This window comes from Heloderma suspectum, chromosome 5, assembly GCF_057233095.1.
Source record: "Heloderma suspectum isolate Gila_16-S chromosome 5, 16-S_ref, whole genome shotgun sequence".
Classification (NCBI taxonomy): Eukaryota; Metazoa; Chordata; class Lepidosauria; order Squamata; family Helodermatidae; genus Heloderma; species Heloderma suspectum.
This window is the reverse complement of record NC_139462.1, coordinates 136,288,476-136,302,006: the sequence shown is the minus strand read 5'-3', so window position 1 is coordinate 136,302,006 and position 13,531 is coordinate 136,288,476. Positions and strand designations below refer to the sequence as shown.

Here is a 13,531-nt window from a genome sequence, read left to right as displayed (position 1 = left end):
GAAGGACATGTATTTTAAGGGCATGTATTTATATGCTGGCATAAGATCTGAGCTAGTCCCCCTACTACCTATGTTGTACATGCCTTCAGAAGGATGCCCCAAGTGGATGATTTTTTTTTTCATCCTCCCACCCAATTTTTATTGTAGTGAATTATAATAAAATGCCAATCCATTATATTATACAATACACAGGCAAAACACATCTTATTCTAGTAATCCTCAAAATAAATGTCCATATAAGAATAAGCTTCAATAGAATAAGGACTGAAAAATAACAAAATACATATAATATTTTGTTAGCATAAACTTTTCAACAGGAATCTAAAGAAAAATAGGAGCTCATGTTTACAATAATCAATAAAAGGTTTCTACTTTTCATCTCTGCCTGTTCTCTTTTGGTCTACTATGAGTTAATTTAGCTATCATTACTAGGCCCACATTTTATCATACCAGTCTTTCACAGAGGGAAGTTTGGGGGATCTGTAGATATATAATATCCTAGTAGCAGCCAACATATAAGATATGAACTAATTGTGCTTTTGAACTACTGACCCCTCAATACAGTGCAAAAGAAAAATTAACAGATCCAAAGGAATTTCATATCCTAAAATCTTTCCTATAATAAGTTTCATTTGTCTCCAGTATTTTTGAGCTCTGGAACATTTCCACCATAAATGAAAGCAAGCTCCTATTTTGTCTTTATACTTCCACTTTACACTTTTGCCTCTACGCTCCTATTTTGTCTTTATACTACATGGGAAAAGTGTTTGTTTATTTTGTTTATAAAAGGTGGTGTTAAGTACCATCTTGTTATAATTTTGTAACGATTTTCTCTCAGTGTTAGGACTTTTCCTCTAAATATTTCCCCAAATTTACATTGGAATATTTTTGTCTATATGCTTCACCCATTTGATCACACAATATTTTACCTGCTCAGGCTCAGTATCATATTTTAGAAATAATGTATAACATTTTGATAGTCAATATTTATCCTCCATCATTATTTTTTTCAAATTCTGCTGTGTCTCTTAAATATTGAATTTTACTTGTTCAGTCAAACAATCAGTTTGAAAATATTCAAACCAGGGTGGATTACTATCACTTAGTCTTCCTTTAATTTGAGCTTATTATTTTGAGATAATAGGTCTCCCCCCCCCCCATAACAATTATATTCTTTCCATTTGTTTGCTACCTAATTCCAAATCTTCAGTCACTGAACTTAAAGGAGATGTGTTTGGGCTTATTAGTCTTTTGTATTTATCCCATACCTAGAACCCATTTTAAACTAAAAGATTTCTCTTCACACTGACTCATCTAGATCCACTAGTTCCTGATAGATTAGTATGTAAAGGAGCTTTAAAGTTTTCTGAATCAATGATATAGAAGGATATGGCTCTCTTGTCCAATCAGTAACACACTTAGGAAGATACATAATATAACGTTTAGTTAGATAATAAGAGACCACCTCTTTAAATCCCCCCGCCATATTTTATAAATAAAGGCATTTGCTGGCTTAAAGCAAAGGCAATTTTTTAATTGGTTGAATCACCCTTGTAATCAGTTCAAGAAGTATAGCCATCATTCTAGCTCAGCTACATTCATCCTCAATGATGCCATCACACTTACTGAAAATGTCGACCCAGTGTGTGTCTGCTGTGAAAAAGGCAAAATCCATGTTAGGTAAAATTGCCAAATCTATGGTGCAACCACACTTGGAATACTGTGTACAGTTCTGGTCACCACACCTGAAAAAGGATATTGTAGAGTTGGAAAAAGTGCAGAAAAGGGCAACTACAACTATCAAGGGGCTGGAGCAACTCCCCTATGAGGAAAGGTTACAACAGCTGGGATTGTCTAGCTTAGTAAAAAGGCAAGTAAGGGGAGACATGACAGAGGTGTACAAAATTATGCATGGTGTGGAGAAAGTGGCTAGCAAGACATTTCTCTCTCTCTTGCATAATACTAGAAACCGGGGCCATCCCATGAAGCTGATTGGTGAGAGATTCAGGACAGATAAAGGAAATACTTCTTCACACAGCTTACAGTTAAACTATGGAATTCATTACCACAAGATGTAGTGATGGCCACCACTTTGGATGGCTTTACAAGGGGATTAGACAAATTCCTGGAGGATAAGGCTAGCAAGGGGTACTAGTCCTGATGGCTATATCTGCTTCCAGTATCAGAGGCAGTTTGCCTATGTACACCAATTGCTGGAGAACATGGGTAGGAGGGTGCTGTTGCTCTGATGTCCTGCTTGTGGGTTTGCCATTGACAGCTGGTTGGCTATTGTGTGAACAGAATTCTGGACTAGATGACCCTGGGTTGGTCTGATCCAGCACGGCTCTTCTTTCGCTCTTGTTTTCGTTATATGGTTCCTGATTGGCTTAGATCACCCCAGGAAGAAAAGATCAGAGTTTAAAATGGTGCTGAAGTAACAGCAGACGGGGAAACAAATGGCTGTAAACAGAACCAAACAAGGTAAAAACAAGGAATTTTCATTTCATCCCCCCACAAAGGCACAATGAAACTGTGGGCTGGTGTCATCAAAGTGTGGATGACATCCAGCTCTACCTCTCTTTTTCATCAAATCCAGGTGAGGCAGTGGCTGTTCTGAATCAGTGCTTGGGCATGGTAATGGACTGGATGAGGGCCAATAAACAGAGGCTCAATCCAGACAAGTCAGAGGTACTGCTAGCAAGTGGTTCATTTGCCCGGCTAGGTGATGTTCAGCCTGTTCTGGAGGGGGTTGCATTCCCTCTAAAGGATCAGGTTCGTAGTTTGGGGGTGCTCCTGGACCCAGAACTGTCACTTGAGGCAAAGGTGCAGTCAATGGCACAGAGCACCTTTTATCAGCTTAGGCTAATATACCAACTATGCCCTTATCTGGCCAGAGATAGCCTAGCTACAGAATCATGCCTCATGATTCTTGTCCTTTCCAGTGAAACCTCATGTTGTGTGGCAGGGAAACTCACAACATGGTGATTTTATGTCTTGGGTGAGTTTTACTACACATTACGGGGAGAGAGGAGCTACTCAACAAAGGGATACTGTTTTCAGTGGCATCACCAGGCCATCTGTGATAAAACGTTTCACTCTGAGAGTTTAGTAAGTGTGGTAATACACTCCTTTTACTAAAGCAGTGACCAAAGTGTTCTGTTTTCTGTTGAAAATCTTAGTGTGTGGGCAGGCACACACGGAGAGAAGCAGCCCTTCATGTGTCCTGCTCTAAAGCTGTGAAGTGCTTTAAAGGTCAACACCAGCATTTTGAATTGGGCCTAGAAACAAACTGGGTGACGGTTCAGATGGTAAAGCTCAGCTGTAATGAGATCAGGATGCCTAGTCCCAATTTCAGAAGCTCCACCACTGAAATATCATGCCTCAGTAGAAATTGCACCACTAATCAATGTTCTTTTCCAATGAGGCCCAAGTACGACATGGTATAATTATTTTTCCGTTTTTATAATAACTTGCAATATTCAAAGAAGGGCTACAACTGCTGTATTTATATCCTGCCTTTCAACAAGGTTCTTTGAGTGGCTAACAAATCCAATATGCCAGTAAGTTGAAGGATGGTCCTGGAGGCCATCTAGTCCACCCCCTGCTCAATGCAGGACACTCAGAACTAGACCATCCCCAACAGATGGCTGAGCCCCCGGCCAACTTCCAGTAACTAGTTCCATTGATGAACTGTTCTTACCATTAAGAAGCCTCTCCTAATGCCCAACTTTAATCTACCCTCATGTAACTTAAGCACATTAGATCTTGTACTGTCCTTTATAGATCATAGAATCATTGGGCTGGAAGGGGCCTACAAGACCATCAAGTCCAACCCCCTGCAGCAGACAGTGTATCTTTGCCCTCTTCTGTATGACAGCCCTTCAAGACCCACCTCCCCAGTCTTCTCTTCATGCTAAACATACCCAGGTCCTCCAACCTTTCCTCATGGGAGTTGTGTCCCATACCCTTGAGCATTTTTGTTGCCCTCCTCTCAACCCAGTCCAATGTATCTATATCCTTCTTAAAGTGCTGCATCCAGAATGGGACACAGTGCTCCAGATGAGGTCTGACTAGTGCGAAATAAAGTGGAGCAATGACTTTTCACAACTTGGAAACTATGGTTGTATTCATGCAGCCTAACATCACATTTGCCTTTTGTGCAGCTGCATCACAGTTCTGACTCAAGTTCAGCTTGTGATCAACTGCAATCCTGAGATCTTTTTCACATATACTGTTGCCAAGCCAGGTACCCCCATCCTATACTTGTGCATTTTATTCATGCTTTTACATTTCTCTCTACTGAATTTCATTTTGTGAGTTTCAACCCAGTTCTCCATTCTATCATGATCATGTTGAGTTTTATTCCTGTCTTCTGAGGTATTTGCTATCCCTCCCAGTTTTGTATCCTTTTTTCTCAGTGCAAATAGCAGGTGCAAGAGCCAATCCAGATTAGGACTGCATCTGAGGGCAAAGGGTTAAAGCCCCACTACCCTCCATGCCAGGGTCCCAATCGGGATCAGGCCCCCTGTACCTGCCATTTATTTTGAAAAAAAAAATTCACGCAATTGCCAATTGTCTGAATGGCATCACATCTAGCTTGGCCCACAGGTTCCCTTTGAAAACACTCCCTTCCTGCAACCCCTCCTGTATACCTGGTACCCTGCCTACAACAATCGGACCCCTCAGACCCCCTGAAGCCTTTGACATTGTGAAAGGTTCAGGGCCTAACGGAACAAGGAGGATAGGATGTAATTAGCAAGACAGAGGAGATTGGAATAGAGGAAAAAGGTTTGTTGGGGGAAGATAATAAAACAAGGAGAGGATTAAGATGGGGGCCAATAAGACAATAGGAGACAATAGGAGACAGTAGCAGTAGTGCAATTAGTCAAAGCTCCCTCATCACATGCAGGAAAGAAGGATGGTAGGAAAGGCAGCAGAAGCATCATGTGAAATGTGTGCAGTGGTAGCATCAGTGATCTGGGGACAGCAGAGATGGGAGTTGTTGTGCAACTCTAGAATTATGTATGCCTAACAGGTAAGGCAGTGCTAAATCCACGGCAACTTTGTGAACTGCCATGAAATCAAATCCAGTGAATGGCAGTATATAAATATTCACATCAATTAAATCCGATTTCTATGCTCTTTTCTTACAAACCTCTCTGTTTTGGCCTCTTGAGGTGGCGATGCGGAGGCAGCGTAGCAAGAGTTTGGTGCTGCAGGTGCGCTTAAGGCAGAATGAGGTAATGGGGAAGGTTTGTTGCTGTAGCCACTGTATCTGAAGTTGCCAGAAAAGCAGAGTTTGGAGACAATCAGAAGAGGGAAAAAAAGCCTCTTAATAAACATGCTAAAAACATGCTGTCTTTATTAATACATTACAAATGCTCACAATTTTAAAATCGATGGCACGGATGAATAGTGTACAAGAAACCTGCAGCCCCAAAATTGACTGGTTGGTTCAAATGAATTTGTGAAATTCAGTCCCCACCCCTGTTTGGTCTTCGTAGTCAGTCAGAAAACCCACAACTGGCAGAATTACCATGAGGGCCTTCACTCAAGATCTAGGAAGTCTATAGCCCTCAAAGCTCCCTGACCGACATTCAGAAACCCTCCAAACCTTACTTTTCCTGCTCACTTCCTTCCTGCCAATAGCACACAGCCCTTCCAGTCTCTAGACTCTATTTGTGTTTTTACCCGGGCCTACTTTTTCCTTGGCTGCCCCTCCTTTTTTCAGCTTCATGCCTCCATGACCCATTATTTTCTCAGATTCCTGTTTTCTAAGCTACAGTTTATTTTTCCCACTTGCTGTAGCCATCCTGTCTTTTGACCAGCTTCTGTAGCACTTTTTCTCCCTCTTCCTTTGGCACACAACTCCTCCTGACCTTAAACCTTGAACTTTCTTCAGAGCCCCCTCTCTGATTAACCTTGGGATGGGGAACCTCTGGCATGCAGGTCTCATCCAGCCCAACAAATTATTTCAGTCCATTCCACAGCCTCCCATCCATCAGCCCCACCCCCTCCATCAGCCCTACAGCTCGTCCAAGGTTCCCTATAGAAGCTCCACTCATCTCTGCCTTGTTTCTGACTCCTTTGAAATTTCAAAATGAGTTTCGAAATTCATTTGAAAGGGCTTTATCCCCTCCCCTTTTCTCCAACTCTGTGACATAGTTCACGCAACCAGAGTACAGGTTGAGTATGGGTTGTTGTTAAATCGTCGGTTGTTGTGTGAAACCAGCTGCACTAAAACACCATGGTTTGTTAATCACAAACAACCCACAGTTCACAACCCAACAACAAACCAAGGATTCTCTTTGTGGGTTGTTCATGGTTAACATACCATGATTTGTTAGCATGGCTAGGTTCACTCAACACAACAACCCATGATTCAGTTACAACCCATACTCTAGTTTGTTGTGTTGTGTGAACCCAGTTGTCTCTTTGCTCTTGGGGTTTCCCCCTGCTTTCTCCTTTTTGTCTTTTCAATCCTCTGTGTCTCTACTTCTGATCCCCCACCCGATGCTTTCTTTGTGTAGGGGTGTGTGTGTATGAATACATGGATGTGTATGTATGGGATGACGTTTTATCTGACTTTGTCTCTGCCCACTTTTGGCTTTGGCCCTGCCCACCATTGGCATGCAGCCCCTGGAAGGTTACCCATGAGGGAATGGAGCCCTTGGGTTGAAACGGTTTACTATCCCTGCATTAGTCCTTTCATACACCAGTTCCTTGTCTCCTCTGGCCTTTTCCTCATTATGCATTCTCCACCTATCCTTCTTTAACATTCTTTTTTCTCAGTTCATTGTCTATTCTGCACCTTCAGCCTCCTTGGCTCTGGGCTCCCTACCCACTTCCACACATCCTGAGACCTCTTGCCAGTACTCAGCCTGTCCTTGTGAGCAATCTCTCACCAAACAAACTGACAACCTCTCCTTTCCTCACAAAAGTTGCACTGCAAACTGTATTCACCTGAGTAACTGAACATTCTCTGCCACCACACCTGCTCAGCCAGTCGCTGTCTGTGACTTCACAGTCATAAGTGTAATGCAATATAGATAGCTGTTATGGCAGAAAACTATAGACAACTATATAAGCAGCAGTTAGTAGCTGATCTGTCTAATTTGCTACTCAGTTGTGTAGATTTTGCAAACTGATCATCACTTGATTAAAAAAGAAATCAAATATTCTGAATATTACAAGAAGCACCCAAAACTAATTATAGTGGCAGTTTAGGCAGAATTTCTGCGGTCTTCCACACAATCTTACATAAAATATGGTGAAACTATTGGTGATTAATTGCTTTTCAAGGTCTTTGGCTGGTCATTTCCTCACAGCCACTCACATCAAGAAAATATACACCTTACTTCACTAAAAAAGGGAAGTCTACTGTTTCCACACTGTCCTGGTTAATTATGTTAATTATGCACAACTTTATTATGTATATATTTAATGTACAGTGCTCTATCCCTGGTGTATGTGTGGGGTTTCAGAGCAGATTACTTCAGTTTTTACACACACTCGCATATTTCTATGCCCAAGAGACTCACAATCTAAGTAATTCAAGTAATGAAAGAGCAGAGGGGATAAAAGAGACTAAAGAAATAAAAAAATACATTTTGTAGAGGGAAATCTTATGCATTTGTATGGTCTTCAGTGAGACTTACTGCCAAGTAAGGATTACGGTTAAACACAATCTTCTTCATGTTTACTTGGAAGTCCCACTGTGTTCAACTGGACTTGCTCCCTAGTTGATGTGCTTAGGACTGCAGCCTAAGAAACACATTATTTTATACAGCACCAGCCAGAAGTTATTGTTCCTCCTGACCGAAAGCAACAAGATTTCTTGGACAGTGGTGACTTTTGCTCTGGTAGCTGCAATGCAACAGCAAAAATACTTTGATGCACATATTATAGATTGTAATCATAATTTTGCTGCTGAGGGTTGCTTGCATTGGGTGGATGGCTGTTACTTTGTGGAGTCTTTTGTATGTATTTGTTTCTTGCCTAAGCAGTTTTATTGTATTATTTTTGGTATTCTACTTTATGGTTTGCTATGACCAATGGTTAAAGCAAATAAACTAAACTGAACATAAACCTCTATTCCATTTCCTTGTATTTCACTTCATAGTTTTAACATTTATCTTTCTTGTTTGAAGTGGTAATCAGATGCTTGCCACTAGAAAAATAGAAATCACATTATTCCAGTACATCAGCCACATCAGAAATAACAAAATGTGACATAAAATTCACTCACTACTTAAAAAATGCAAAGCCCACTAATTCTTTCTGTTTAAGACCATATTTTATATTATCTTAGTAATAATCCCCTTTATTTCTAGCTGTTTATAAATTAGTTGTTTTAGGCTGCAATCATACAGATGTTCAAGTCTAACTCATGTATAGGATTGTGCTATTACTATCTGTTTTAATAGTTTCTTCAGGATAGTAATCAAGATTACAAGATTTATAATTTTGGGGAACTAATCCTCTTCTTGAAGCTGAGCATCTTTGCCAATCTAGTGGGATTTCATCAGTCTTCCAGAGATTTTCAAAAATGTTTGCTTGAGAGGGAAAGGTCTGGGATTTCTTCACCAATGGATGGATTGGATTCAAGGATGCCCTTCCATATGCTGGACTGGAGGTATCTTCTGTGCAAAGAAGACCTAATGTACACTGTGTACTAAACTGTTATGTGAGAAAAATGAAACTAAATCCAAAGATGTTCCTCTGCTTTTGCAAGTACTTGACAAAGCCAGAGGGCTACTACAGAACCTACTTATTACAACACTGTGTGAGCTCTTGCTCTCTCATAATTGCATAAGATTTTGTGCAAGTGTTTGCAAAACAGCGCTAGCAGCTGTTTTCCTTCCTCTCATAAATTACTACTTCAATTAAAAAAAGTATTATGAGAACAAAAGCCAAATATGATACATCAGGAGGGTCAGTCTTTTTTTCCTTTTTCTTTTTAAAGGAACCAGAAGGCCAAACAAACAAACAAACAAACAAAAGCCTTGACCAGCCTCCAAAACACAATGAGGGATGAGCATTGACAGAGCTCCACAGGCAGGAAATACCACCAAATCTCACCAAATCTCACCAAAGAGGGTTCAGATGACCCCCCATGTGTTCAAAAGAATGTGTAAGGCTATTGCACTGTAAATCAAGTTGTGATTATCACCTGCCCTACCTTAGAGAAACAGTTACATCTAAAAGCAGAAAAACTGGTAAGACCTACTTCATTAAATAAGGCGTCAAATCCAGTCTAACAATGTAATATACATTATTGGATGCTAACACCATGGCTGTGCCACATCCAATATTTTTGGGGAAAAAAACAACAGACTTATGTACATGATATAGAAACCACATTTGGTCAGCAATCTTGACCAAATAATTGAACAACCTGTTTCAACTTATTTTAATTTTGACAGCCAAAACCTCTCTGACTTAGAATATTTCATATAGAGCAGAGGTGGGCAACCAGTGGCCCTCCATTTATATGGGCCTACAACTCCCATCAGCCCTAGCCAAAATAGCCAGTGGTGAGGAATTATGGGAGTTGTAGGCCAAAACATCTGGAGGGCCACTAGTTGCCCATTCCTTCAGAGCAGCTATCAAATCCAGGAATATTATAAGGAAGAGAGAACTCTGGATGGATGGACTGAAGACTCTAACACCCCATGAGCTTAATCTGCAAGTCTGCACTTCATTTCTATCAAGCACTTAATTTTTCTTTTCTTTCCTTAAAAAACCTCCTCTTTTCACATTGCACACTCCTTAGAATTAGTTTACCCCGAGTGTTCTCAAAAATCTCACCTTGACTTACAGTGTTCATTTGAAATCCCAATTGTGTTACTGAGGAATGCAGAAGCTGAAATGTTTAACTAAACAGTTTTAGATATATCTCTGTTTCGTCATTCACCTATCGACTGGTGAGGTTTTTGTTGAAGACATCTCTTCTGAACCCGACAGAGGGGAATGGCTACTTTCAGCCCAAATTTCATGAAGAAATGGTCTGACCATGACAAGAGGGTCACCAAGAACTACCCTAAATCCAGACTCCTGGTCTCACATTTGCTTGTGAACACCAGGTCAAGATTATCTTGCAGAATGTGTTGGGTTGATGACATCTTGGGACTACCCCATGGTGGTCCAACACCAAACTGGAAACTGCCTCAGCCAGCTCATGTAGGAAGAATGATGGGCAGCAGGGTAGATGATACACCAGTAGCATCCCTAATCTTTCTTTCTGGCCCAACACTAGGTACAAACACTCAAATCCAGAACCTAAGTGGACTGGTATCTTGGTGAAGGAGATGAATTCCTTTTGTATGACAGCAATCCTCCCTCCCTGCCCACCAGCCAATGTTGGTGCTGCACTATGTACTCAAGTGGACAAGCCAACTTCGTCCAGTTTGTCCTCTCAGATCTCATTCCCTTCATTCACAATCAACTTGTGGAAGAGAGTTGTTTTATTTTGCACAGATCTGGCATTAATGATTGATCAGAACCTCAAGACCAAAGGGCAGGTTAATAGGGCAACCCAAACCCTGTCAGATGGGAGAGGACCAGAAGAGGAGATAAATCTTAGATGTCTTACTACTCTTCCTCTCAACAGGCTAATCCAGCCCCTCACACCATACCTCCCTCTGCTGATGACTACAGTACCATAGTTGCCCCCTTACCTCATGATTGTTCCCACTGCCCAGGCACTTTATAACTAAAGCCAACAAAGGTGGAAGTCAACAAAAAAAAATCTCGATAAACTGCGAGAATAGGATGGTCAGAGCATGTGACACCAATATTGTATCAGTTGCACTGGTTACACAGACCCAACTGAAAGTGCTGGTTTTGACCTTTAAAGCCCTGAACGGTTTAGACCAAGTTACTTGAACCAATACCTATGCCTATATCAACCTGCCTGCACATAAAGATAATTTCCTGAGGCCCTACTCAGTGAGAGCAATTAAGTGGGGAGACGAAAGAGAGGGATTTTTTAGCAATGGCTCCATGTCCGTTCCAATGGCCCCATCACTGCAAGCCTTCAAATGAGCATTATAGACTTATTTGTTATGAATGGCTTTTTCTTGATAAGAATATTTTGCTGCTGTTAACTGATCTTGTGCTAAACTGTTTTATTAACTGTAAAGATATTGTGCTGAGTTAGATGTTGCTCTTTATTGCTGCTGCTGTTTTGTTGCTATTTCATTGTTATTGGTTCTTACTGTTGTCTTTTATGCTGCTTTTCTATATTTTTATATTTCATCATGGTTTTGTTCTTATTGTGATTCTATATTTACGTGATGGAAGCGATCTTGTAAAGGCTTGGCCTCTAAATGCATCCTATATGCGTGTGTTTGTGTGTGTATTATACGTGCGCAATAGATTCAAATGAATCCTACATTTAGAATTGAACCAAGCTGTTTTGGAGAGATCTGGGAGCTGTCCAAGTCAAAGTGGGGTCATGCGAAGTGGAGCGAACCGAATCTGAACCCCCTATAAGCTTTTTAAGTAATTCGGAAATTTAGAGGCAAACAGATAGCAGACTGCATCGGCAAAAACTGAAATATTTCTCCCAAGCTCTCCATATAAGGTGGGAGGGGGACAGCAGAGAGATGCAGTTTTGTGACGGACACCTCTTGCTTCTAACCAGGGAATAACTTTACCAAGGTTCTCCTTTTTTTACTTCCAATCACAGTGCTTTGGGGATGGATGGAGAAGGAGCTTATCAGAGGCCGTTTCTGTGTTTTCACTGCATTTTGTGTAATGTACTTTCTGACTGTGTGTCTGCCTTAGCAGAGGCAGAAGTGCTCAGCACTTCCAGGAATGGCATGAGAGCCAGCACTAACTGGCAGATGTCTGTTCCAACTGCTGCATGTTCAATGGGTGGCTGCTGCTGGCACAAACTTGCAAAGCATGTATTTGGAGTTCTACCAAGTCCCCACATCCTGACTCAAGCTTCCCCAGCACTTTCCCCCTGGCTACCTGGTGCAGAAGAGGGCAGGGAATTCCTTCTTGCTAAAGTTGATGCCTGCTGGCGACTTATAATAGGAGGACACCAGGTCCAGGCAGCATCCGGGGGCGTGTAGGTGGGCAGGGGAGGGGGGAAGTTGAAGTAGGCATCTTCTGTCTGAATCAGGGCCTTTTCCAAAATGTCAAAGCATGGTCCAAACTAAACCTTTTCTGTAGCGTCTCTAACACACACACACACGGTATGATTTTCTGGAACCAATTCCTCGTATTCTTCATATAGAAACAGACTTCTTCAGATGACAGGGTGAACAAAGCATGGTGTTAGCTACATGGTCTTAGCAGATATTAATGGCTTATTAGACCAGCAAAGGGTTAGGAACACAAGACTACATGATAGGCAAGTAATTTAGAGTCTAAGAAATCAGAATGCTATGCTTCACAGGAAAGTAGAAATTAAATTAAATAGTATTCCATAGTGATAAAAGAAATAAGAAAGAGGAAGGAATGAAGAAGAATCACCCACCTAGAAGAAGGCAAAGATCGGAAATTAAAAGGATCAAAGGACTCAGAAACTTTGTTCACATGCAGATATTCAGAAGGACTGCAGGAAAAAGGAAGGAAAAACAATTACTACATATGTGTATAGTATATACTGAAAGGACACACACTGGACAACTATGAGATATACTTGGACAATGCATTTTTTACATGTTTATGCTTAGTTTGACCACAATTAACATTGCTATGGCTTATGGAAAAATGTAGGCCAGGAATCAGAATTGTGGACAGGAGGAGGAAGTTAAGCAGGAATGATGGCAGAAATTAGAAATAAACTATGACCAACTGTATTAAGAGACTCTCCAAACTCCCTACACATAACAAACTAACATGGAGAAGGAGAAAACTAGGATAGAACCTCGTCTTCCTGACATTTCAGTTTTCTATGTGCAAGGAGTTTTCTAAATGGGGGAGCATTCAATAGCAACCTGTAGTCAGAAATGGTGCAGCCCACAAAGAATTTAAAGATATGATGGTCTGTTTGTCAAGACTGGGCCAAAGAGCAGAAGTTTAGGGATGGGTGAGAAGCAGGCTGCTCCAACTGAAAAAGACTTGGCTCCCTTCAAGCAGCCACCCTTGAACAACAAAACGGGGTGGGGGTGGGGTGATATTAAATCCACTGCTTGAAGTGACTGCTTCTGTTTATGCTGACTGGCTAGGAAAGCTCTTTGCCTCCTGGTCAGCCAGCCTAGACTGCATGGGCCGAGAAGAGGCAGTGTTAGCACCATCCCTTCTCTGTCAGTGTGGTGGAAATTAGAGACCATCTGGGTATGTAAGACACCGGGGGCTCGAGACCACCTCCTCTGAATGACCGAATGTTCAGCCCCTATCGTCTGATTTCATAATGCAGAGACTTTCTCCGACTCCATAGGAACAAATGGCTCTATTCATTCCTTTGGGGTGAAAACAAATCCTGTGCGGTTGAAACAGAAGTTCCATGTTCATGCTGCCGAATGAGGAGGGAACTTGCTAGCCAGTGTGAACAAAGGACACTGACATCCCTTCT

The 13,531-nt window shown here is 41.4% G+C and overlaps 1 protein-coding gene across 2 annotated transcripts in view; it reads right to left on the bottom strand.

Moving 5' to 3' along the window:
* The window catches only part of FHOD3 (formin homology 2 domain containing 3), a 455,537-nt gene that overhangs the window by 125,195 nt on the left and 316,811 nt on the right, over positions 1-13,531 (bottom strand). The window contains exons 13-14 of one of the 2 annotated variants that reach the window (XM_084857529.1): positions 12,491-12,568; positions 5,156-5,275 (exon numbers count right to left, since the gene is read on the bottom strand). The exons of the other annotated variant lie outside the window; for it this stretch is intronic. Coding sequence (XP_084713655.1) covers positions 5,156-5,275; positions 12,491-12,568 — 198 coding nt within the window. The remainder of the gene's footprint in view (positions 1-5,155; positions 5,276-12,490; positions 12,569-13,531) is intronic. 2 annotated transcript variants of the gene reach the window in all.